Source organism: Callithrix jacchus, chromosome 14 (genome assembly GCF_049354715.1).
Source record: "Callithrix jacchus isolate 240 chromosome 14, calJac240_pri, whole genome shotgun sequence".
NCBI lineage: Eukaryota > Metazoa > Chordata > Mammalia > Primates > Cebidae > Callithrix > Callithrix jacchus.
Window position 1 is genome coordinate 89170681 of NC_133515.1, and position 25619 is coordinate 89196299.

At 43.3% G+C, this 25619-nt stretch overlaps 1 protein-coding gene and 1 non-coding gene across 36 annotated transcripts; both read right to left on the reverse strand.

Annotated features, from left to right (window-relative positions):
- Positions 1-949: 949 nt before the first annotated feature.
- On the reverse strand, positions 950-23977 carry LOC100393109 (intraflagellar transport protein 172 homolog). Of its 35 annotated transcripts, none has more exons than XR_013526735.1 (16): positions 23829-23977; positions 20181-20323; positions 18974-19039; positions 18684-18763; positions 16371-16583; positions 15357-15480; positions 14839-14933; positions 13247-13299; positions 12908-13011; positions 12359-12443; positions 8265-8401; positions 7930-8037; positions 6861-6945; positions 6477-6569; positions 4299-4406; positions 950-3963 (listed from the first exon to the last, which is right to left on the reverse strand). XR_013526735.1 is itself a non-coding variant. In XM_078349741.1 (16 exons), the coding sequence occupies exons 11-15, from the start codon at positions 8354-8356 to the stop codon at positions 4342-4344; spliced, it is 447 nt and encodes a 148-aa protein (XP_078205867.1). In that variant the 5' UTR covers positions 8357-8401; positions 12359-12443; positions 12908-13011; positions 13247-13299; positions 14839-14933; positions 15357-15480; positions 16371-16583; positions 18684-18763; positions 18974-19039; positions 20181-20323; positions 23829-23977; the 3' UTR covers positions 950-3963; positions 4299-4341. The 35 variants fall into 35 exon arrangements, 25 of the variants coding, with proteins under 25 accessions (XP_078205867.1, XP_078205866.1, XP_078205865.1 ...); XM_078349741.1 differs by having other exon boundaries at positions 6857-6945; XR_013526738.1 differs by lacking the exon at positions 18684-18763.
- On the reverse strand, positions 11231-11332 carry LOC118147544 (U6 spliceosomal RNA). The gene has a single exon (XR_004733996.1). It is a non-coding gene; the product is annotated as a U6 spliceosomal RNA (small nuclear RNA).
- Positions 23978-25619: the final 1642 nt, after the last annotated feature.

Here is a 25619-nt window from a genome sequence, read left to right on the forward strand (position 1 = left end):
AGAAGTTCCAGGGACTAATCTTGAGACAGACCAAGCCTGGAGACCCAGCTGCAAAATGCCAGAGATGACTTCAAGGCAGCTAGTTAAGAACCTGGCTGTTGTGGAGATGATGCCAGCCCACGTGCCAGGTGGACTGGGACCCAACAGAGCCACCAGAACAAGACACACATACATTGTACTTACCACAATTCTTGAATGTCTTGCTTATCCAGTTTGCCCTTTTTATACCCCTGCCTTCGCTTCAAAAATTGAAGTGGTTTTTCTAGATGGGAATCTGGCCGCGTTCCCTTTACTAGTTTTTGTTGTTGTTTGTTTTGTTTGTTTGTTTGTTTTGAGACAGAGTCTCGCTTTGTCACCCACACTGGAATGCAGTGCTGCAATCTCGGCTCACAGCAACCTCTGCCTCCTGGGTTCAAGCCATTCTCCCTGCCTCAGCCTCCTGAGTAGCTGGGACTACAGGTGCCCGCCATCACACCCAGCTAACTTTTGTATTTTTTAGTAGAGACGGGATTTTGCCATGTTGGCCAGGCTGGTCTCGAACTCCTGACCTCAGGTGATCCACCTGCCTCAGCCTGCCAAAGTATTGGGATTACAGGCATGAGCTGCTGCGCCTGTCCCCTTTACTAGTTTTGGAAAATAAAATCACTTTCTTTCTACCAGAACTCGCTCTTGTTAATTGGACTCTGCCATGGGCAAGCATCTGCACCTGCGTTTGGTTACATATGGACCAAAATTGCATAGTATAATGTTATTCTGGAATGCTGTTGTTTTACTTAGCTATACAGTCTAAATATGTTTCCCTGTCAGTAGGTGTAGCTATACATCATCATTTTTAATGACCACTTGGTGTTCCTTTCTATGGCATAAACACATTGGAATGCACATCATTTGTGCATATGATCTATTCACTTGTCCACTCCTTCCCTCCTTCCTTCCTTTCTTCTTTCTCTTTTATTTTCTTTTCTTTCTGGAGACAAGGCAGCACTCTTGCCTAGGCTGGAATGCAGTAGTGTGATCACAGCTCACTGCAGCCTCAACCTCCCCAGCTAAGGCAGTCCTCCCACCTCATCCTCCTGAGTAGCTGGAACACAGGCATGTGCCACCATACCTGGCTAAGTTTTTTATTTTTATTTTTATTTTGTTTGTAGAGATAGGATCTCCCTGTGTTGCTCATGCTGGTCTTCAACTCCTGGGTTCAAGTGATCCTTCGATCTCAGACTCCCGAAGTGCTGAAATTACAGGCATGAGCCATAGTAGCTGGCCCACTTTTTCTTTAAGCTATCTTTTTAGAGATTTAATTGCTGCCGCATGTCAATTTTCTTACCTTTGTCTCCAAAGCCTTCTTTTTCAGTCCTGTCTTTTTTTTTTTTTTTTTGGTGAGCCTGCTGACCTTAGCTTGTCAGCTACCTCCTGTCTCTTGATATTGCTGGGTAAGCAATAGTCCCTGGCATTTTGTTTTGGATAACAGTTTCTGCATGCCCACACATTGTCTGGGATTGTCCTGTCCACAGGCTTCTGCTGATCCTGGCATCAAATCCAGATTCTTTTGTTGTGTGTTGTGATACTGGAGTTTCCCCCATTGCTTTCTCAAGTCGATGCGTTGTCTTAAGAGTGTCTTGGAATGACACTGAGCTCATCTCCACAGATTCTGAAGTTTGGCTCAGTGGCCCTGGGGTAGTTCCTAAAGATGGTTGGGTCAACGCAATAGATTTTTCCACTTGGTGACAAGTGTCAGAGGTCAACATTGCTTCTTTTCCTTGAGATCCTGGCTCTGAGATCATCTCTAAAGATTCTGAGGCTTGATGCCATGGGGTCAATCTTTCAGGCTCTGTGGCTTGGTGATTTGGTTTGGGGCTCATCTCTGCAGCTTTTACTGCCTGAAGTGTCCCTTTGGTCAATTCCCCATATTTCATACCTTGCACATGTGTCTCAGGAATTAACCACCTACATTCTACCATTTGAGGAGTTTTCACATCTTCAATCAATAGTACTAGGGCTATCTTCTCAGATCTGACATCTTGTAACCATGGCTTTAGGGCCAACTCTGCAGATTTTGTGTCTTCCGTTGGTGGTCTTAGTGTCAACTCCACAGTGTTTATATCTTGAAACTCTGGTGGTAGGACCAGATGAACAGATCTTCTGCCTTGCAACTGTGAACCTGAGGTCAAACTCCTAGATTCTGTAACATATGGCTGTGCTGGTGGAATTATCCCCGTGGAATCCATGGCTTGTAATGGTGCTACTGGAGTTACTCTCCCACAATGCATGACTTGATGTAATGGTGCTGAGATCACTTCCGATGACTTTGTGCCTTGACATATTGGCCCTGGAATAGTCTTTCCTTGTTCCATGACTTGACTTTGTGATCCTGAGGTCATGTCAACTGATTCCATGACTTTATGCTGTGGCGCTGGCATCATCTCCACAGTTTCCATAATTGCACGTTGTGGCCTAGATTCATCTTTTCTGGTTTTGTGACTTGATGCTTCAATATTGTGTTCATCTTCACTGACTCTATGGCTTGATGTTGTGGTGTTGGAGTCGTTCCCACTAATTCTGTGTGTGGATATTTGTTAATCATCCCCATAGAATCCATAACTTGAAGCAGTGCTACAGGAGTTGCTTTCTCATTATCTGTCACTTGATTCAGTAATCTCATGGCCATCCTCTCTGATTCCACAACTTGGTGCTTTGGCCTTGGGGCTGCCTCCATTGACTGGATGACTTGATTTGGTGGTTTGGGGGTTATGCTCATTGTTTTCATAGTTTCCATTGGTTTCACAACTTGACTTGGCAGCTGTGGGAACAAACCCACAGATTATAAATGTTATTCTGGGATCATCCCCATTGAATCTATGACCTGAAGTAATGCCAATGGAGTTACCTTTATGCTGTCCTTGACTTGATATGGTACACTTGGTGCCACGTCCACATTAGTCACTTGTGTCTTGTACTGCTCTGTGCTTTTTTCTGGAAAACCTATGACCCTCTTCTCTATACTAAGCTCTAGTATGTGTTTTGGCTCTTTCTTCAGTAAAGCAGTTTCCTCTTAAGTTACATTAACTCCTAAACTTCTTGGAGGTAGAGTGCCCACTGATGTAACGAAAGGCTTGGATCCAAGGATTTGGGGGCCATCCCCAGGTTGTAACTGCTTGCCTGAGATAAGTGACTGTGAAAGTTTTGTTTCTGTGCTATTTGTTCCAGATCCCACTTCAGCATTCACATGAAGTGGAAATGATGGAAGGTCTGGGGAATTTTTGTTAATATTTTGCTCAGTGTTTTGATGAATGGGCATAGATAACTGAGTTTGGAGTTTATTTGATTCAGCGACTCCTCTTTGTACTTCAGTTAAATAATTGAACATCGCCCATGATTTCCTCACAGGTAAAGGTACCATTTGTTGCTGCAAAGAGAAAACATTCTCAGACATATGTCCTTTTAGCTCCCTTGTTGACCGAAGGAGAGAGCTTGAATGGAGCCCACCTTGGAAGTCGTGGTCTCTCCTTAGAAACAGAATTTGGCTCATGATCTGAGGTCAAATGACTCTTGCTCCTTCTCTCATCTTTTTTTTTTCCCCCCTTTTCTGTTTGCAGATATTTAGAGGCTCAGAAATAGAGTTGATAAAAGGGCTCTGAGATTGTAAGGGTGAAAGATCTGTCAAATTCTGAAAATGTTTTGATTTCTGGGGCTCTGATAGCCGAAAAGGAGGCAGGGTTGTGCCTTGGTTCTCAAACACACGTGACTGCTTTTTGTGGGAAATAGGTAAACTATGGCTCTGGCATTCCTTCAGAACAACTAGAGTTACTGCATGATGATCTCAAGGAGATGCTGTGGTCAGTAGAATGTTTTGCTCTCTTATAGTCACAACAGCGTAGAACAGTCTTCTGAGCCACAAGAACAGAGGAGGTAGAGGAAGAAATTGTATCCTACGGTTCCAGCAAATCCTATTCCCTAAGCCTTGATCTAAGAAATAAAGAGAAATGTTTCAGTTTGCATTGAAATAGGAAAAGGAAAAAAGTGGCTATTTCAAATGCAAAATATTTTTGGCCTGAAGGAGAATTGGGGAAAAAAAAAGTTTCTTCTGCCAACATCAGTCACTTATAGAAAGAATTCCTCTACCAGGACAAAGGGAGGAAACTGTTCCCATTCCACCCAGAAATGACCCTTTGACCAGTTTGAACCCAGAACTTCCTCCACAGACAAAATGAACTCTCTCCCTCCCTCCTTCCTCCCCTTCCTTTCTCCTTTTTAAAACCTCCACCACCTTCAGTCCTCATCCAGAAACTACAATGCCTGACCTTGCGCTTTTCAGGTGTCGGGAGATCTGTTGAAGAGTCCGCATCATTGACCAGAGTGTATATTCCTGGGTCCTGTCCCCAGGGAGTCCTGAAACACTGGATGCAACACTGTATGTCAATGTAATTGAAGTCTCATTAAAATACCAGTAAGGAAAACAATAAGAGATTTAACTTAGAAAAGAGAAAGCTAACATAGTGAAGGAAGGAAAACAGGGTACCAGGTACTTTGAGTTCCAGACCAGCCTGACCAACATGGTAAAACCCCATTTCTACTAAAAATACAAAAATGAGCCAGGCATGGTGGTGCATGCCTGTAATCCCAACTACTCAGGAGGTTGAGGCAGGAGAATCACTTGAACCTGGAAAGTGAAGGTTGCAGTGAGCCAAGATCATGCCACTGCACTCCAACCTGGGCAACAGAGCAACAGTCAGTTTCAAAAAAAAAGAAAAATTAGCTGGGTGTGGTGGTGTATGCCTGTGGTCCCAGGTACTTGGGTGGCTGAGGTAGGCTGATCTCTTGAGCCCAGGAGATCAAGGCTGCAGTAAGCTGTGATCCTGCCACTGTACGCTCCAGCCTGGGTGACACAGCAAGATGCTGTCAGAAAAAAAAAGAGAAAGAGAAAGAAAGAGAGAGAAAGAAAAAGAAAATGAAAGAGGGCAGGCAGGCAGGCAGGAGAGAGAGAGGAGGAAGAAGAAAACAGTTTGAATAAGTACACATTAATAATGTTAAAACTCTAATGAAATAGTTAAATTCCTAGAAAAAATATAAGATACCAAAATTGGGCAAAAAGGACTAGATCATTTGAGCAGAGCAGTAAGTATGAAAGCAGTTGAAATGATAATCAGACATTCTTCATCAGACATAATAAAATAATTCACCAAAGTTTCTGAATACCAAAACAACTTACAAATATCAATAACATTTCTCTACCACAGTAAAAACTATAAAAATATTATTTAAAATAATAAATGATATTCTTCACAATAGTAATAAAAAATGATAAAAGTAGCAAGGTGTTAAGTAAACCAAGAAGACAGAAGACTTCAATGTAGAAAACTATAAAATGCTAATAAAAGACATAGAAGATGATCAGAATAAATGGAGAGACAGTCCAAGTTCTTGGTTGGAATAACTTGAAATTACAAAGATGTCATTATTCCCCAAATTAATTTTTTTTAAGACAGTCTTGCTCTGTCAGCTAGGCTGGAGTGCAGTGGTGTGATCTCAGCTCACTGTAACCTTCGCTTCCTGGGTTCAAGCAATTCTCCTGCCTCAGCTGCCCGAGTAGCTGGGACTACAGGTGTGCACTTAATTTTTGTATTTTGAGTAAAGACAGGGTTTCACCATGTTGGGCAAGCTGGTCTTGAACTTCTGACCTGCCTTGGACTCCCAAAGTGCTAGGATTATAGGTGTGAGCCACCATGCCCAGCCAAATTAAATTATATATATGTGTGTGTGTGTGTGTGTGTGTGTGTGTGTGTGTCTGTATATTGACACGTATATATTTTTTTGTTTATTTATTTATTGAGACAAGGTCTTGCTCTGTTGCCCAGGCTGGACTGCAGTGGCATGATTTACTATAGCCTCAACATCCTGGGCTCAAGTAATTCTCCTGCCTCAGCCTCCCAAGTAGCTGGAATTACATATAGGTATGTGTTACCATACCTGGCTAAGTTTTTGTATTTTTAGTAGAGACGGGTTTTCACCATGTTGGCCAGGTTGGTCTTAAACTCCTGCCCTCATGTGATCCACCTGCCTCAGACTCCCAAAGTGCTGTGATTAACAGCATGAGCCATGACGCCTGGCCTAAGGCAACTGTTCTTAAAGAGAGCTCCTCAAATTGTATAAGTTTCCAGCCAAAAACAAAACATGGATTTACCCCTATGCAGAAGAATTGCAAAGACAGGCTCTGGGCTAGAGGGGAGGTGGTAGACTGCTTATGAAAGAAAGAAGTAATCAAAGGCCCAAGAAGGAAGTTTGTCTAGAAAAGTAAGGACTAACCCAAGAGGAGGAAATTAGGGAAGGGGTGAAATTAACTATGTAAACCTCTCTGAAAGCTTTCCCCAAACCTTTGGAAGCCTAGGTCACCAGTACACTTTCCTCCCTTGAGTTTGCACCCCCTTTTCCCTCTTTTTCCCTCATATCCCCCCCTGCATCCTGTCCCTCTTTTCTGTTACCTGTTCCAAAAAGATCATTTCGGCCAGTTTGTGGTTCTTTTCTAGCATGGCTAGACGTGCTCAGACCTGATAAAAGTCTGTCCCTTCTCCGCCCTGTGGGGAAAAAGGAGGTCTGGTTTTTCTGTAGGTGCTGCCGTTCTGTCTGTGAGGGCTGAGATTGGAAGACCAGAAGGATGTAGAAAATAAAAGACTTGGGAAGGTAAAACACTTCATGGAGCTTAAAGGTTTGAGGTTTAGAGACTCTGAAATGGTCTGACTGGAGGGTAGAGGTGGAATGGGCAGGGTAAAGGAAACTAGGGATGGCTGGAGAGCTAGGAATCATGGGGCTGAATACTACAAGAAATCAGTTTTGGAGACGGAATGAATCAGGAGCATAATACTTGCATATTCCCGGGATACTTGATCTGCAATCTCATTGGTCTCATGCAGGAATCGAGCTTTTGCTACTTGGCCCAAAGCAGAAAAGCACCTATGGCATGGAAGCAAAGACATTAATATAATATTATTACAGAATCGTCATTAATTCACTGGTTCAGCAAATACAAACTGATGTGCATCTATCATGTGCCAGACAGTGTGCTTGTCACTGGGGACACATAGGAGAAAAGGGATGATGAGGGCCTTGCTCTCAAGAGAACTTCCATTCTAATAGAGACAAATAATTAGTAAAAGTAGAGATAATAAAAAATAAAGTAATATAATACTGTAGATCAAGCTTGCTCAACCCCCGGCCCAAGATGGCTGTGAATGTGGCCCAACACAAATTCATAAACCTTCTTAAAATATTATGAGATTTTCTTTTTATTCGCTTCCTTTTTTGTTTTTTTTTAAGCTCATCAGCTATCATTAGTGTTAGTGTATTTTATGTGTTGTCCAAGATAATTCTTCCAATGTGGCCCAGGGAAGCCAAAAGATTGGATGCCCCTGTTATAGTGACTGAAGGGGCCACTTTAGTTGGTAGTTGGAGAAGGTCTCTCTGATGAACTAATTTGAGCTGAAACCTGAATACAAGAAAAAGCCAGTCATGGCAGGATGGGCAAAAGTCATTCCTGAGAGGGAACAGCTAGTGTAAAGGCCCTGTAGCAGGTATGAGCTTGGCATGCTCACAGAGCCTGAAGGATGCCAGTGTGGTTGGAGACTAACAGGCAAGTAGGGGGCTGGCATGAGAAGGAAGCAGAGGCCAAAAACCTTCAGGGCTGAGGCCACACAAGGAGTCTGGGTTTCATAGCAAGTAAAAGAGTAAGCTATTGGAAGGTTCCCATCATGAAAAAGACACAGTCTATGTTTAAAAAAATTACCTCAGCTGCTCTGAATGAACAGATGGTAGGGGTACAAGAAACAGTATCAGCAAGACTAATTAAGAGGCTGTGCAATATTGCAGGTGGGAGATGGCGGTGGTCTGCACTAGGATGGAGACATCAGGATGTGTTTTGAAGAGAGTTCCACACCTCACCTCTCCGCAATGTGTAGTTGCCTTGCCTCTAGCGCCAGTTGACACAAGGTTTTCCACATTGCCTCTGTTTCTGGGGTCATTTCCAGAGTCTCTAAGAAGGCTGTTGCCCTGGAAAGGGATGGAAGCAAAGTAAAAGGAATGAGGGACGAGTCAGGAAGACACAGCAGAAGACTGGTGATGGGGCAGGGGGAGGGGGAAGGGCCATTTTTGTCTCATCTCCTCCCAGGATCACTGAATCCTTATCAGTTTTGGCCAGTTTTACACCCCACCCCAGGTCCTCCCCTCTCAGAATCAGAGTCTCCCACCACCTCACTGGTTATTGTCCGGCCTCTCACCGGGTATAGTTGCCAACATCAATGGCTGTTCCAAACTCCATGAGGCCTTCATCCAGTGTGTAGGCAACAGTAGTCACAGCTTCCATCACCATCACCTCAGTCTTTCCTCCGCCCCGCTCCAGACCTATAACATCACCCTGTAAAAGGTCATCCCCGACCCCACCCTAATTTCAGGTTAGTTTCCACTGAATCAACTGTAGAACAGACTCACCCTCATCCAACCCAGTGCTCAAGAGTCACAGCAGTCCTGATTTTCCTAACATTTTAGTCTCTCTCAAGCATAAAAAACATACTTTATTTGTAGTGATATCCTTGGGTTAAAGTGTACTCCTAACGGTGACAGCACCAATTCCTAGAGGTACAAAGTGTGGCATCCACTTCTGCTTCCAGCAGTGCCGTAAGAGTAGATATTCTTAAGGGTTCTCTTGTTAAAATACAACTTGAACCTAGAACATACTTTTTAATGCATTGCTTGGGCTTACTTGAAGAAATCACTAAGAATGTTCCCTACCCATATCCTACCCTTCTCTCTCAAAAAAGACAGACAGAAAGAAAAAGGTCAATAAGCGAAATCCTGAGCAAGAAAAACGGGAAAGTGAGCAAATGGGAAAGGTACAGTTGTCCTGAACGCAAATGGAGTGTCAGGAGAATAAACCTCAGGCCCTCCAGCGGGATGGGGAGGCTGAATTTGCGAATCCTTAATTAAACCTGGGACTCACTCTTTAGTAAAGGCAACAAAAGTAATGGTTACAGATCATTAATGTGCCTGATTCCTGCAGAAGAAAGACCAAATCATCATTGGAGGAGAATATATCCATCTTGGGCCCTCAGGATTCCAAAAGAAAACATTCAAAGTAACTTGAGCTCACAATTTAAAAAAAAAATACAAGAAAGCAAACCACTAGGAAAGAATAAGTAATAACTATAAACAACACTTTTAGACCTTCAAGAATTTCAGATATTAAAAATAACAGTTAAAGGCTGGGCTCAGTGGCTCATGCCTATAATCCCAGCACTTTGTGAGACCAAGGTGGGAGGATCACTTGAGCTCAGGAGTTCAAGACCAGCCTGGGCAACACAGTGAGACTTCATCGCTACTGGAAAAAATAAAAAAAAAAAAAAGAGTTAACCAGGTGTGGTTCCACGTGCTTGTAGTCCCAGCTACTCAGGAGGCTCAGTTGAGAGGCTCATTTGAGCCCAGGAGTTTGAGCCTGCGGTGAGCCTTGATCATGCCACTGTATAGCCTGGATGGCAGAGTGAGACCCTGTTTTTTGTTTTGTTTTTTAAAAAAGCTCAGTTATGGAATATAAAATGATTATTTATGAAACACCTAAATGCCGTAAAAAATGGAATGAAAAATTAAGCAAGGAATAAAAAATTATCCATTCAAGGAATAAGAAATTATCCATATAGCCAGACAGACTGGAGAAATAATCAAATAAAACAAAGAAAAATTTAATGTTTGAAGTAAAAAACTCAATGGACAGTTTAAATAGCAGATTAGACAATGATGAAAAGCAAATTAATGAATCGAAACAGATCTAAAGAAATTACCCAGAAGCCAGATGCACTGGCTCACGGCTGTAATCCCAACACTTAGGAAGGCTCAGGTGGTAAGACTGCTTGAGCCCAGGAGTTTTAGACCAGCCTGGGAAACACAGCGAGAACATGTCTTTTCAGAAAATTGGGGAAAAAATAAAAAAGTTGGGCATAGCGTCATATGCCGGTAGTCCCAGCTACTCGGCAGGCTGAGATAGGAGGACAGCTTAAGCCCAGGTGGTCAAGGCTGCAGTGAGCCAAGATCATGCCACTGCGTTCCAGCATGGGGCAACAGAGTGAGACCGTCCCCCAAAAAAAATTATCCAGAAAGGAGCATGGAGCAGGAAGAAAGAAACTATAAACGAGAAGTTTAAAATGCAAAACAAGAAATCCAACATTTACCTAACTAGAGTTCTGATGAAGAGCCTAGAGAATGGCTGAGGAGAAGCAATGTTCAAAGAGATAATGACTAAGAAACTTCCAAGAGTGATGAAAATGTGTGTATTCATAAACACAGGAACACAATCTATACTAAGCAAGATAAATGTTAAAATTTTGTAACTAGGGGCCGGGCGCAGTGGTTCACGCCTGTAATCCCAGCACTTTGGGAGGCCGAGGCGGGTGGATCACGAGGTCAAGAGATCGAGACCATCCCGGTCAACATGGTGAAACCCCATCTCTACTAAAAATACAAAAAATTAGCTGGGCATGGTGGCGCATGCCTGTAATCCCAGCTACTCAGGAGGCTGAGGCAGAATTGCCTGAACCCAGGAGGCGGAGGTTACGGTGAGCAGAGATCGCGCCATTGCACTCCAGCCTGGGTAAAAAGAGCGAAACTCCGTCTCAAAAAAAAAAAAAAAGAAAAAAAAATTGTAACTAGACATATTGTAGTGAAACTTCAAAACACCTAAGAAAAAGATAATTTTTTTTTTCTGAGACAGGATCTCACTCTTTCACTCAGGCTGGAGTGCAGTGGTACAACTTTGGCTCACTGCAACCTCTACCTCCCAGGTTCAAGTGATTCTCATGCCTCAGCCTCCTGAGTAGGTTGCATTACAGATGCACGCCACCACACCTGACTAATTTTTGTTATTTTTAGTAGAGACAGGGTTTCTTAATGTTGGCCAGGCTGGTCTCAAACTCCTACCCTCAAGTGATCCACCCATCTCAGCCTCCCAAAGTGCTGGAATTAAAGACGTGAGCCATTGCACCCAGGCCTAAAAAAGACACAGCTCCTCTATGATTCCATTCTAGATATGGAACTTGGAGAACTGAATCACCGAAATAATGAAAAATCAGCAACTTAAATGCCCATCAATAAGAGAGAAGATATAAAATTATTCAAGATAAATATAAAAAAATGTCAGGATTTGACAGAACTGGGTATGGATAAACAAGTGATACTATTGTTTTTTTAAAAAAAATGATTTTAAGTGGAAAGCTTCATAAATTTGTGTGTCATTCTTGCACAGGGCCTTGCTAATCTTCTCTTTATCATTCCGATTTTAATATATGTGCTGCCAAAGCAAGCAAAATGTCATTATTATGAATAGCTCACATTTATTAAGTGCTTACTATGTTCCAGCCGTAAGAAGTGTATTCCATATGAAGTAGGTACTATTTTTATCCCTACTTTGTAGATGAGGAAATTGGGATATAGAAAGATGAAGTAACTTCCTAAGCACACAGGTAGAGAAGTGCTATGGTTTCACTCCAGAGCCCCATTCTTTTATTTTTAATAGAGACAAGGTCTTACCATGTTTCCTAGACTGGTCTCAAACTCCTGAGCTCAAACAATACACTGGCCTCAGCCTCCCAAAGCACTGGGATTACAGGCATGAACCACTGTGCCTGGCCCAGAACCCCATTTTCAACAGCTACATTGTATAGGTAATGCTATTCTCTATACTAGTTTTATGCTTGAAACACTTCATAATAAAAATATTAACATATAATATTTATAAATGTGAATATTTGTGAAATGCAAATAAAGTTTTATCATTATTAATTACTTATAAACTATACAAAAAATAAGACCTCTTCCAGTTCTAACAGTCTATGATTCTATGAAACCTAAACAGAAAAATTCATAAATTTAATGTGTCTTCTCTGCCACTCACAATTTGCTAACCCTAAGATATATGTCCAGAGAACATGAATAATTATATAGATGTTTGGGTTTTTTTGTTGCTTTCTTTTTGTTTGAAGAGACAGGGTCTTACTCCATCATCTAGCCTGGAGAGCAGTGGCACAATCATTCATTGCAGCCTTGAACTACTGGGCTCAAATGATCCTCCTGCCTTGTCCTTCCAAAGTGCTGGGATTACAAGCATGAGCAACTGCGCCTGGCCTGTACCTCTGTATTTATATCTAGATATCTAGGTACAGATGTACACATATTGATTTAAACATTTCATATATCCACTGTATGTGGGGGGTTAATATTTACCTGGTGCTTTGCAGATTCCTGCATTCCCCACTGAAAAAAATCCTGTGGTATAAAAGTGTGATATAAATATCTCTTTTGTTATTAAAATTATGAGAGTCTCACTCACCTATAGCAATACTCTTAATATCAACAGATAAGTCTATTTCTTATGATCTTCTGTTCCTCGCTGACACCGCTCATTAATACGAACACTGAAACATGAAGGGTGAGGTAAGACAAAATGGGCATAGGCAGTTGGGATGTTTATTAAAGGCTCTGAAGTACCACATAGGATGAAGCTGTTATTTATTTGGTTGCCCCAGCTGGAGTGCAGTGGTGTGATCACGGCTCACTACAGCTGTGATCTTGATTTCTCAGGCTCCAGATGATTCTCCCACCTCAGCCTCCTCAGTAGCCAGGACTACAAGCATCTGCCAATATGCCTGGATAATTTTTTGTCCTTTTAGTAGAGAAGGGGTTTCACCATGTTGCCCAGGCTGGTCTTGAACTCCTGGACTCAAGTAACCTGTTTGCCTCAGCCTCCCAAAGTTCTGGGATCATAGGCATGAGCCACCATGCCTGGCTGAAGCTTTTAGATTAACTGGAGGAAACAGAACTTAGGAGTCCAAAAGGAATTTTTGGGGTTTCAAGGATTCAGAAAATCTTGTGAGGTTACCTGATGAGGTGGGGGTTCATGAATTCAGTGCATACAGAACCCAAGGTGTCGTTATTCCCATATTCCACCAGGGTTAGCTCTCTGGCATTGAAGATCATGCATACCTAGGAAAAATGGAGTTGTTCTATGGTGGAAAGGCTACATGAAGAAAGAGATGTGCGAGGTATACTGTAGTTCAAGGTGACTCCCACTTTTCTCCTTGTTCTCCTACCCTGCCAATTTCATTCTCCCTGTTTCTTTATCTGCTGTTTCCCTATCCCTTGCAACTTGCCATCTTTATGACACAGAAGCTAGAAGGAGGCTTATGGAGATGGTGATGGTGAATCAAGCTCTACTCACATTCTCATTTTCAAAGAAATACTTCTCATTGCCACAGATCCCTGCCAGGCTATCTGTAGAGAAGAAGACTTTAGACACAATGTGGATAATTACCCAAGACAATGCCAAAAGAATGACAGGTTGGGAAGCAGAAGGACCATATTTAGGGAGGCTGTGGCACTACACAAAAGAGGTGCTGTATCAGAATTTGATCTGGTCCCTGAGAGGAACCAGAGACATGTTTCTGAGAGATGGCATCAAAACGGTCCAAAGATGGTGATTCATACTCTGGAATTATAAACCTCCTGGGTCTCCTTCCCTGAAAAAAGGTCCCCTACACCAGAATGTTGAACCTTCACATGGAGATCTTACCCCTAGGGATTTTGGGTCCCCACAAGTATTAAGCCAAGATGCCCCATTCCCCACCCTACCCTCAATTTTGGTTCCTACCTCACTAAGGCTATTAGTGTTCAGGTCCCCCAGCAGCAGTGTGTGTGATGTGTGGGCCACCAAGTAACGTTCCTTTCCCAGGATTTTCACCTCTTCCCCCTCATAGCCAGAGTGGGACTTGAGCACCACCCGGGTTCCCGATGAGGCTTCCCCAGCCCAAAAGAAGGGTGAACATCCATGCCCTTTGCCACCTCCACAGTCTAAACAAAGCTAATATCTTGTTCCTCCTTGGGCCTTGGATATTGTTGACAGTAATGGTACCTTACATTTATATGGGGATTTACTATTTATGAAATGCATTCCTGTATTATCCATTTTGATGCTCATAATTTATGCAATTCTGAAAGTTCCACTGGGTAAAACCAATCACTCTATGTTTTCAGTCTTGTTACAAACCTTACATATCAGTGATCACAGTGTACATACTGATCAATTGATTGACTGACAGGGTCTCACTATGTTGCTTAGGCTGGCCTTGAACTACTGGGTTCAAGCAATCCTCCTGCCTCCGCCTCCTGAGTAGCTGAGACTACAGGCATGTGCCACTGCATCTAGCTAATATATATTTTTTGTTATGTCTGTATCCTCTGTTATAACAATCTCCTTGATCCAAGGGACAATGTCTTACACATAATTATCTGTGTAATCCCAATGCCTAACACTGCTGACACACAGTAGAGAATTAATACATGTTTCTGGAAAGAACAAAATAATGAAGAAACCAATGTATAATAAATGGAAGGACAGAGGTAGAAAAAAGAAAAAAGTGGGCTCAGGAACCGAGAAATTAGCTTGCAACATCAAAGACATGAGCTCAGAGGCCTTAAAACAACAGAGTTCACATTTATAATCCTGTTTATCAAACTGCCCCATTGACAGTGTGTAGGCAGTAAAGTTTTAAACCAGGAAGGTGTAAGTAGCAATCACTGCACAGCTTAAGCCCAGTGCTTAAAAGTTTTCTTACAATAAGCTGCAGGAACCACAGAAGAAAAGATACAAGGGTGTTGCCCTGACATATTCTGTTGCCCAGAAAAATGCTTCCAGAGGGACAAAGATTAAAATTGACACTATGGCTGTGGCCAGAAGGCAGGGAAATGTTAGATATGTATCATGATGAATGAGCCATGCAAGGTCTCAGTGCAGTAGGCTACCATCCTGCTTACCTGGCTAGGTCCCACATACGTCAGCTCAAACTTGTTCTTGTAAATGCTCCTTCGGAGGCAGCAGTCAAACTATTCCACCCACCACATAGTGTGCCCTAGAAGGGAAAGTGATAGCATAAAAGGTCACACACATAGTACACTGGCATGGGGAGAGTATCCACAGACATCCTCAACACCTGGGCTCTAGAGTCTAGAGAACGGTTGGCAGTATAAGAGCTGGCAGTTTTTGGAAGTACCAGAAGGAAACCAGCTACAATTATTGGACTCAAGGGCACTACATATTAATGGGATAAAAGGGAGAAACTAGCGCTGCCTAAACACACAATTCTTTGTCCCTTTTGTGACCTCCAATAAAGTATGAATTTCTCCTTCCTGCCTTTAACACCAGAATTTTAGGTTAGGATCAACAGGAAAGAGGAAATTCTCTAGTGTCAGGGGAGAGTGCTGTAGGATAAGGGAGGACTTTTTTCTAGTTTGGTGAAAGTCACCGATCCAGAAAGGGATTACTAGTAACACACCACACAGAGCCGTGAGCCATCCCGCTTCCAGGCCAAGGCAGTGATGGTGTATAAATTGGCAACCTCCTTGGGCTTTGCCTCTTCCCAGATGCTTCTTTGAGGGCTCCAGTTGAACACCCGAAGCCTGAAATAAAATATGTGGCTTTTAGAAGAGATCGAGGCTGAGCTAAAGGGTGCAAATGAGCTGATAACCAAATGAAATTAGTCTTACTGTAACAGAAAAGAAAGGAAATGAACACACAAGCTAGGCAGTCTAGCAGGAGAGGACATAAAGGTGCACAGGAAGTAAGCTGGGAAAATCAAGGCAAAACTAAAACAGAAGAAGAGTGAGAGGAGCGGAGAAAACCAAAAGATCAGGGCAGGTGAGAAAAATGAGCTGTTAGGAGCAAAAAATATGGAACAAGGAGATAAATGGTAGGAGGCAGTGAAGAAAGGACAGAACACGAGGAGACATAAGATTGAAGGGGATAGAAAGACAGGACTGACAAAGCTGGGGTTAAACACATGCCAGAGAAATGATGAGACCTGGGACATGGCTGTTCATCTGCTGCTCCACCATTCATTCACTCATTCACCAAACATCTGAGCATATCTTAAATATATACAGCATACAGATGCTAATCTAGGCACTGGAGATAAAAGGATGAATAATAAGCCCCCTTCTTAAGGACTCTGATTTAGCCAGACAGATGCAAACAACAAACTGTAATATGATGTGAGAAACTCTACGCAGTCTCAAAGCAGGCAATGGAAACAGATCATAGAGATGAATTCTGCTGTGGAAGTGCAGGGAGAGGCACAGACAAAACAAGAGCACAGGACATCTGGAACTGCCTGCACACCCATGGATGGTGAGAACAGGACGAGGAAAGCACATGAATTACAATCTGAGAATCTCTTTCAACAGACACTCGATTTTGGTCCAGTCTGGCTCGGAATAATTTGGCTAAAGCATAAAGCAGGGAGTGTCCACAGGGAAAGTAGGTGGAAGATAAAACTAGAAAGGGGACTCACCTGTCACAGCTTCCTAGCACAACGGACTGGCCCCCAGGACTTGCTACAGCTGTGGTGAACTCCCGCTCCTGAGGGTCACGGCTATAATCAAGTTTGTAGCACGTGGCCTTCTTTTCCATAGGCTATAATCCTCCTATCACAGCCTGCAGCCATGATGCTATTGGTTGCCCATGCCAAGGCACAGGGTGGACACGGGTGGTTAACCAACTTCCCCTAAGACAGACAGAAGGAGAGGGTTTCAATCAGTCTCTGAAGACTCCACCCCAGAAATTCCTCACTCTCAGCACCTGATACATTCACTCTGACCATCGTACCCTGCAGAAGTCTTTCTCCCAACATTTTCCCATCCCAACACATCCTAATCCGGAACTCTTCACAAACTGTCACACACACACACACACACACACACACACACACCTATACAGATGCTTGTTGACCTTGTTCTCTAGAAAACCTCAAAATGCTTGCGTATTGGAAATTTTTAATATGCACCTGGTAAAGCTCCTCTGAAAAGGAGATGTCCTACACATTAACCGACACTGTCTAGGCCCACAAAGAGCATAGGGCTTCTTTTTTTAAGAAGGGTTACTTTTAATTATTATACAAGTCTTGTTTTGTTTTTTTTTTTCTTTGACATGGAGTCTCACTCTGTTGCCCAGGTTGGAGTGCAACGGCACAATCTCAGCTCATTGTAACTTCTGCTGACTGGGTTCAAGTGATTCTCCTGCCTCAGCCTCCAGAGTAGCTAGGATTCCAGGTGCATGCGCCACCACGCCTGGCTAATTTTTGTATTTTTAGTAGAGACGGAGTTTTACCATGTTGGCCAGGCTGGTCTTAAACTCCTGACCTCAGGTGATCCACCTGTCTTGGCCTCCCAAAGTGCTGGGGTTACAGGAGTGAGCCACCTTACCCGGCTTATACAAGTAATTATTTTTTTTTTTTTGAGATGGAGTTTCGCTCTTGTTACCCAGATTGGAGTGCAATGGCACGATATTGGCTCATTGCAATCTCTGCCTCCTGGGTTCAAGCGATTCTCCTGCCTCAGCCTCCCAAATAGCTGAGATTACAGGCATGTGCCACTACGCCGGCTAATTTTTTATATTTAGTAGAGATGGGGTTTCACCGTGTTAGTCAGGCTGGTCTCAAACTCTTGACCTCAGGTTATCCACCTGCCTTAGCCTCTCATAGTGCTGGGATTACAGGCATGTGTAATTACTTGCACCCGGCCTACAAGTAATTCTTAATATAAATAATTCAAACAATACAGAATTATATGGAGTAAAACATGAAAGTTTCCTTTTTATCTCCCACCTTTTTCTTTTCCCCTCTCCAGAGTAAACTGTTAACACTTTTGTTCTGTAAATTTACACACACATACATATCTATAACATATTTCATGTAAATAGGAATAATTTTCACTTTTCATTCCCCTAAGAGTTTTTATTTCCCTTTGTCTCAAGGTCCTTTGCACCTGAGCCATCCCTTCTTATAAGCAGTAAGCTCCAGGCTCCTAAACACAAATCCTCTTCGTGGCCACATTCAACTTTTTCTCTGTCCCTGAGGTCTCACTCCTCTAGCCTCCTCCCTGTACCTCAACCCAAATGCCTTAGAAGTCCAGCCTCCTCTAGGAGGGTTCCTGGAATTTCCTTATCCCCTATCCCACAGCATCTCTGTTTTTTTTTGAGACAGGGTCATGTTCTGTCACCCAGGCTGTAATGCAGTGGTGCTATTGCAGCTCACTGCAGCCTCAAACTCCTGGGCTCAAGTGATCCTCCCACTTCAGCTTCCTAAGTAGCTGGGACTACATGACCATGCCACCACACCTAATTTATTTATATATGTAGAAATAAAATGAATAAATAAATAAATAAATAAATATATGTATATAAAATAAAAAGACATTCATATATGTATTTTTTTTTTCTATTAGAGACAGGGTTTCACTGTGTTGCCCAGGCCGGTCTTAAACTCCTGGACTCAGTGATCCACCAACGTCAGCCTCCCACAACATTCTTTATTCACACCTGTGACTCTCCAGAGCCTTCATCATCAAAGAAATACCTAACAATGGTACCAACTACGTGACCAGAGAGAATTCCTTTCCCAGAGCAACTGAAAAAGGAGAAAGGAGAGAAATACAGGAAGAGATCATTCTATCTCACCAAGAACGCCCCTCTCTCTGTCAAACACAGCCCCGCCTGTGGTTCCTGCCACCAGTTCTCCTGCCTTTCATACTGTGGTCCTGCAGTCCAGACTTCCCCACAGCGCTTTCCTAACACTTCCAGACTCTGCGACCTACTCCTCTTTACTCACTTTGCTGTCAGGGCCACCACATAAGACTCTGTCCCATAGATGGTAGAGGATTTATTAGTTTTGGTGTTTGCTAAACGAACCTGAAAATGGAAAAACGGACACAACGAATATGGTCAGGCTATTTTACATTTAATCAGGCCCTAAGAAGAAAAGGAAAAATCATCCCACAAAGCTGGTCCCTATGCATTCTCCCCAGTATACAATTTGATCCTAAGAAAGAGGATGAACCATATTCCTCTGTCCAGAACCCTTTTCCCAACCACCCCCTCTCTTGTGTTTCCCTCTTTTACCTTCCCTTCAGCCAGTCCAAAGACAATGATGTACTCTGCGGGCCACTGCAGACAAGTGACAGCACTCTGCATGAAAGGAAATGATGGAAAAGATAACCCCATCTGTGGGGCCAGCACATTTATAACAACTTGAACACCCCGCCACACAACCCCACCTCCTATAGGAGGGAAGGGACACAACAGGGCTCTGAGGAAGAAAGCAGGTGACCATGAGCAGCCACGAAACACCGTCCTTACAGTAGGAAAAGTCCAGATTCAGATGTTAGAAATGCAACTCCTGCATTTCTACTATATCTACTATACAAATATATCTACTTATATATAAGTAGGTAGATATATTGATATAGACAGACATATATAGATATAAGTAGATATATTGATAGATGCTTGCTCATCCTAAGCTTCCAGGGACTGGACTGAAATTTATCATCTGGATGAACTTGTTGCAGATGACTTTCTTGTCACCCCTGCCAAACAAACGCAGGGGAGCATATTTAAAACCACTTTCATAAACAAATTGCCAAACATGATGCTGAGGGAAGAGAAGAAAGAGCAGATTTCTTCCTGGTCCACTAGTGTTTCTGACTACTCTGTAGGAGCCCTGAAAGGATGCATATGAGGGAGCCTAGGTAGCTTCAGAGCAGTAACAAAGACGCAACATCCCTCTGGGCTTCCAGGATCTCACATGGCCTCCTGCTGACCTTGGACTGATTCCTCCAGGGATGGGATTGCAGAACACATGGGACAGGCGAAGGTAGAAAACCAACAACAGACTACAGAAAGTGCCTTCAATACCCAAGCTTGGCTTCTCATCCTCTTCATTTCCCCTCCCCAGAGAGGCATTTCTCTTGCCTTTCCCTTCTTTCCTGGGCCATCCCATCTCCCAGTCTCTATCCTCACCAATCTTCTCAAATCTTGTAGACACAGATGACATCAGTGTCTACTATGGCAATTTTAGTGGAATCAGGAGAAAAGGCCATGCCCTTCACCATATAGCTAAAAGTTAAAAACAAAAAGAGAAAAAGCAGTAATGAGTATACATTAAAGAGAAAAGAGGAAAAAGAAAAAAAGGTACATGTGTGCACCTAAGGGGGAGAAAAAGGTGGGCTACACCATTTCCTATGCCTATGGCTAGGAGGCAGACTAGGTCTTCCAGGTTTGTATGACCCTATCAGTAGGTTAAGGTACACATGAATACACTCTTTACCTTCATGTCAGCTGGTTTGGTGGAGAATTTCTCTCTCCGTTCTCCATGTTCATCATACAGCAATACCACTCGGTCCACTGTGCAGACAGCAAATTTGGCATTGTTCTGGGACAAGCCATGCAGGTCACCTTTGCAGCTCCATCCTGCAGAGGCAAAGGGGTAAAAACAAACCCATGTGCTGGTCTAGAATGACAAAAGCATTCCAGCTCCATTAATTCTAGTGTAATTCTGGTCAATTTTCTTCCTGTCACGGTCCTATCCTCAAAATAAAGAGATGCCTGTTGCCCATCCTGGTCTCCAAGGCCTTCAGACCCTAGACTGTGAGAGCCGTGTGCTTCTAGAGACTCATATGCAAATGTACTAAGCGGCAGTGTGCTAAGTCCACTGTATCAGTGAATCGCTGCAACAGCCTCCTCGTTCCCTTAGATGCCAGGTCTGCTACTGAAATAAATTCAATTCGTCTGATAAGTTTTGATCTTTAGCCATTCATTCAATTAGTATTTTTTGAGCACCTTACTGATCAAGGCACTTGGCCAGGGGCTGAGAGAGAGACAAAAGCAAAACATAGATCCTGCCTCCAGGTCTAATAAGATGGTGCAAAATAGGAAAAGTCCCATTAATGTCTGTATAAAGTGCTGTAATAGTTTGGAGAAGGCTGAGAGAATTTCATGCTTAAATTACCAAAATTAAGCTTTGAAGAATGAATGCAGTTGAGTAGAAATTATCTGAGATGTGAGCAATGGCAATGAGCAAAGGCAAGTTCTGGACAAGAAACATGAATTTAGTTTATTTAAGACTATTATACCTTATAAATAGTAGAACAGAAGGGGAAAGGCAGGAAAAATATATGAGCTCAGGAAGAGTCTTTGAAGCCAGGCAAAGGAGTTTGGGCTTATTTGGCAGGAAAGGGAGGGACAGTGAGAGCTCAGGATAGGGGGAATAAAATAATTAGAGCTGAGACGCAGGATAAACAATGCCACTTGCTTTTCCTCTTACCCACCTACTTCACAGAAACCTAAGTTAGAAGTTATCTCCAGGTGAATTACCCTGACCAGACCTGACCCTTCCAACACTAGCTCTGCTCCTGTATGGTTCTGCTACAAAGGGTTTCCTTCCTTGAAATCAAAACATTTATTCTGCTTTTCTTCTGCTCCAACTGTTTTTTTTTAATTACTTGGACACTAGAGTTCTTGATTAAAACATTGACACTTTTCACTCCAAACTCACCTATCTCCAAAGTCAGAAGTAAAAATGCTCTTTTCCCGCAAATCCTCAAACCAGAAAATAGCCACCCCAGCATCACTATCACCCTCTGACTCTTCATTACATTAAGTTAGAAGGGCTGAGGCTCCTCATCAACTTTTGCTGATCCTCCTGCTTCATCGCTTTGCCCAATCCTGGACGTTCAGCCCCACCTGCATCATGACATCACCTTATTTGGAGAGACTGAAGGAGGATTTCATTTCCAGGTTTTCCATTAGGGCAAAGAAATTTGTAAATTACAGATTACAGATTCAAGGGACAACTTGCTGAGCAATGAGCACAAATCTCTCTCTCTCTTTTTTTTTTTTTTTTGCCTTCTTCCACTGAGGAGAGAGCACAACTCTCTTTTGTTCTAATTTCCTTCTTTTCTTTCTTTCTTTTTTTTTGGAGATGGAGTTTTGCTCTGTCCTCCCAGGCTGGAGTGCAGTGTCACAATGTCAGCTCACTGCAACCTCTGTTTCCTGGACTCAAGCAATCCTCCTGCCTCAGCTTCCCTGGAACTATAAGAGTGTGCCACCATGCCCGGCTAATTTTTTTGTATTTTTCTTAGAGACGGGGTTTCACCATATTGCCCAGGCTGTTCCCGAACTCCTGACCCAAGTGATCCAGTCGCCTTGGCCTCTCAAAGTGCTGGAATTACAGGCATGAGCCACCATGCCCCGCCTATGTTCTAATTTCCTTCTATTGTCCAGATGCCACAGTATGTATGAAGTGAAGCCTTCCTTATTCCCATAATCAATTAATTCTCCTTTCTCTACAATCTTTACCTCACTAGATTGTTTTATGGAGTGAGGTAGGGAATAAAATAACAAGAGCTTGCCTTTAACAAGAACCTACCAGAGAACAGGCATTTTGATAAGTGGCCGACAAGCATAATCTCATTTTACCTCATAACACTGAGGTAGATGCTGTTATTATCCCTGTTTTACAGATGGAGGAATAAAAGCCCAAGAAGATTAAGTTATTTGCCCAAGTTCCCACATACAGTTTGTAAGTGGTAGAACCACGATTTAATTAATTAATTAATTTTTGAGACAGAGTCTCACTCTGTCACCCAGGCTGGAGTGCGATCGTGTCTCACTGCAGCCTCGACCTCCTGGGTTCAGGAGATCCTCCTACTTCAGTGACCCCGGTAGTTGGGCCTATAGGTGCTCACCGCCACATGTGGCTAATTTAAAAATTTTTTGTAGAGGTCCTGGACTGCTGAGCTCAAGTGATCCTCCCACCTTGGCCTCCCAAATTGCTCGGATTACAGGTGTGAGCCACTGTGTCCGCCCAGACGTCTTATTCTTACTAGCTTTGTATTATTCCGCCCTTTGAATTTTGAATGTACTTTCCTCTTGTCTATGAATTTTTCACACTGCTTTTCAGTTTACAATGCTCTTTTGTGTATATTATCTAACTCTTACCCACATCCCCTAAAGTTGCTATTAGTACTCATGTTTTCCAAATGCAGAAGCTGGTGAGTGCTCAGAGACACTGTATGATGAAGGCTAAAGGTCATTTGCTTAAAGATGTGGTGGCCAGGCTGGGCAACATGGGGAAACCCCATCTCTACACAAATAAATAAATAAAATTACCCCGGGCCTGCTATCCCACGTCTGTAATCCCAGATACTCAGGAGGCTGAGGCAGAATAATGGCTTGAACCCAGGAGGCAGAGGTTGTGAGATCGTGCCACTGCACTGCAGTCTGGGCAACAGAGCAAGACTCAGACTCAAATAAATTGTTAAATAAATAAATTAGTGGTGGATATAAAATAAGGGAAAGGTAAGACATTTGAAAAAGGAAGTAAGAAAGTAGTGGTGGAGCTAGAACTTAAATTCTGGTGTGCTAACTCCAAAGCTCACCCTTTCTTCACTGTGTTCCAGGGCTCCTCCCCTAGGGCCCTGCCTCTCCTCAATCAGAGGAGATTAGATCTCTACCATCAGTATACACCGCTCGGTCTTTGCACTCCCCCTTCACGGCTTGCACCTAAGGCGCTTATTTATGGGTGGATGTATACTCGCTGCTTACACGGGCACCTCTCCCTTTAATACGAGCCTCCTGAAGGCAGGGGCAATAAGTCGGGTGGTTTGGAATTCCTTCGAGCGCCAGCACGGGGCCGGGGCCTGTACACAACTGATGTGAATGAAATGTAAGGAAAGCTCAGCGCTCCATCTCACCTCCTGAACACAGTATCGACAGGACAGGGCCTGGGTCATCGCTATACCCTTTCCAGCCTTCTGCACAAAGTAGGAGCTCCACATCATTAAACTTGAGTTTTTTGGCACCCAGGGACTAAGACCAAAACGAAAAAAGAAAAAACAAACTAACAAACTTCAGTTTCCCCACTTTTCTCGGAACGTAAAGCGAAACGGGGAGGGACGGGCACGCAACTCGTCACCTGAAGGCTCAGCAGGGTCCTCAGGTGCTTCAACTGCCTGACGCGCAACAACAGTTGCTACCGGACGGCGACAACTCCCGTGGTTGCCTGGACAACCCGCCACGCAGCCGCAGCGACAGCCACAGACGCTTCTGCGACCCGAGCGCTACAAGCGTCGCAAGGTCACACGTCGCTTTGCGGCGAATCAAACAGAAGGTGTACAGGCGCAGTGACATCTGGGGCGGGCCCTTGAGAGGGCTTGATGAATGCTCTTCTTGACCAATCCTGTCGCCGCATGCAAACCCAAGATTAAGCCCCGCCCACAAGCCTTCGGCCAGCCCTGGGTCCTAAGTCATCGCGGTCCGTCTTGCTGTTTGTCATACCTGACTGTTGCTGAGTGCACTCTTTTAATCTTCACAACCCTGGAGAAAAGCAGGGCGGTTGCTATGATAGGCCTTTTGCAGTTGCCGGAGTTGTGCCCAAATAGGTTAGTTACATGACTTGCACGAGATCGCAAGGCTAATAACAATAGCTAACCATTGATGCTCAGTATGTGCCTGCCAGGTACTGTGCAAACTGTTATAAATGCATTTATGTCATTTAATCCCAAAACCGCCTTTTGAAGGGGGTAGCGTTATTATTAGTCTCATTTTACAGAACAGGAGACTCAGGGCACTTGCTCAAACTAACACAGTCAGCAAAGGACTTGGAACTGGAATTCAACCCAGAGTTGGTAGCTTTAAACACCTTTTATGTTCCTTCTCAACTCCTAGCTCGCTCTCTCCATGCCATGATACTATAACCTGTGACACTCCCATCCCAATAAATGATGATATTTATTCTCAGAATCTGAGAGATGAGTGTTTTCCAACCAGCTGCCAGAGAAATGTAAGGTACCCTACTTCCAAATTGGGTAATGGTGGGTTAAAGACTGTTGTTTACATTGGAATGCTTTAATGGTTCAGTTTTGAGGGCAGACCAGACTTGGCTCACCTGATAGTTGTCTTGTGATACCTGGGGTTGGAGATTGGTTAAGTAGAAAAGATACTGACTTGTTGATCTTTGTTTGGATTGGAGTTCCTTTCCGAATTTTTGGCCTATCTTCTAACATACCAGAGATACTGAAATGCAGAAAAGGAGTTACTCATAAGCCTCTCTGAAATGACCCAAAGCTGGGAAGATCTGTGACTCTCCAGAAAGTGTAGCATATGCTCTCTGGAGAGATTGTGGGTCCAGAAACCTTCCCCCACAGTGGCTGTAAATGTCAACAGGTGTTTGTCTCATGGCCACCAACCACTCCTTAGAAAATAGGAAAGAGTAGAGGACAGCCCCTATTTTCACAGGAAACAAGTAGGCTTCAGAGCTCCAATGATAATCCTTGAGTCCCAACCCCTCAGTTTTATTTTCAGAATCCTCCTCTGTTGCTTATAGCCATTACTGGAAATAGTGAACGAAAAAAAAAAAAAAAGAAAGAGAATCCTCCTCTGGATATGGTGGCAGAGCATGAACATAAACTCATTTATGATTTACACTTATTATTGACTTTGACTAAACAGAGGCAGAGCAGAAAGGGAACGCAAAGGAGGGAGGAACAGACACAGGAACACATAGGATAGGAGCATGTGGCACCAGGAATCCATGAGTGTAGCTGTCCTTTCAGTAGTCCCCAAGACACTGCTTAGTCCTTTTCTGACCATTAGCCCAGGGTTGATGGAGGAGTCAGAAGAATAAGTGGTGAGGAGCTGTGCTGTTGATGCAAGAAGTGAAGCTTAAAAAAGGTACTGCCCTCTCCTTTGATATGCCTTAGTTTCC

Bases quoted from the DNA above. Each gene is read 5' to 3' on its own strand.
- LOC100393109 (XM_078349726.1), bottom strand. From the start codon at position 16,489: ATGGAAAAGAAGGCCACGTGCTACAAACTTGATTATAGCCGTGACCCT. The intron at 6,946-7,929 runs GTGAGGTGTGGA...TCCATGCCATAG, and splicing joins CAACTACACATTGCGGAGAG to GTGCTTTTCTGCTTTGGGCC. The intron at 6,570-6,856 runs GTATTATGCTCC...TTTTCCCCACAG, and splicing joins AGTATCCCGGGAATATGCAA to GGCGGAGAAGGGACAGACTT.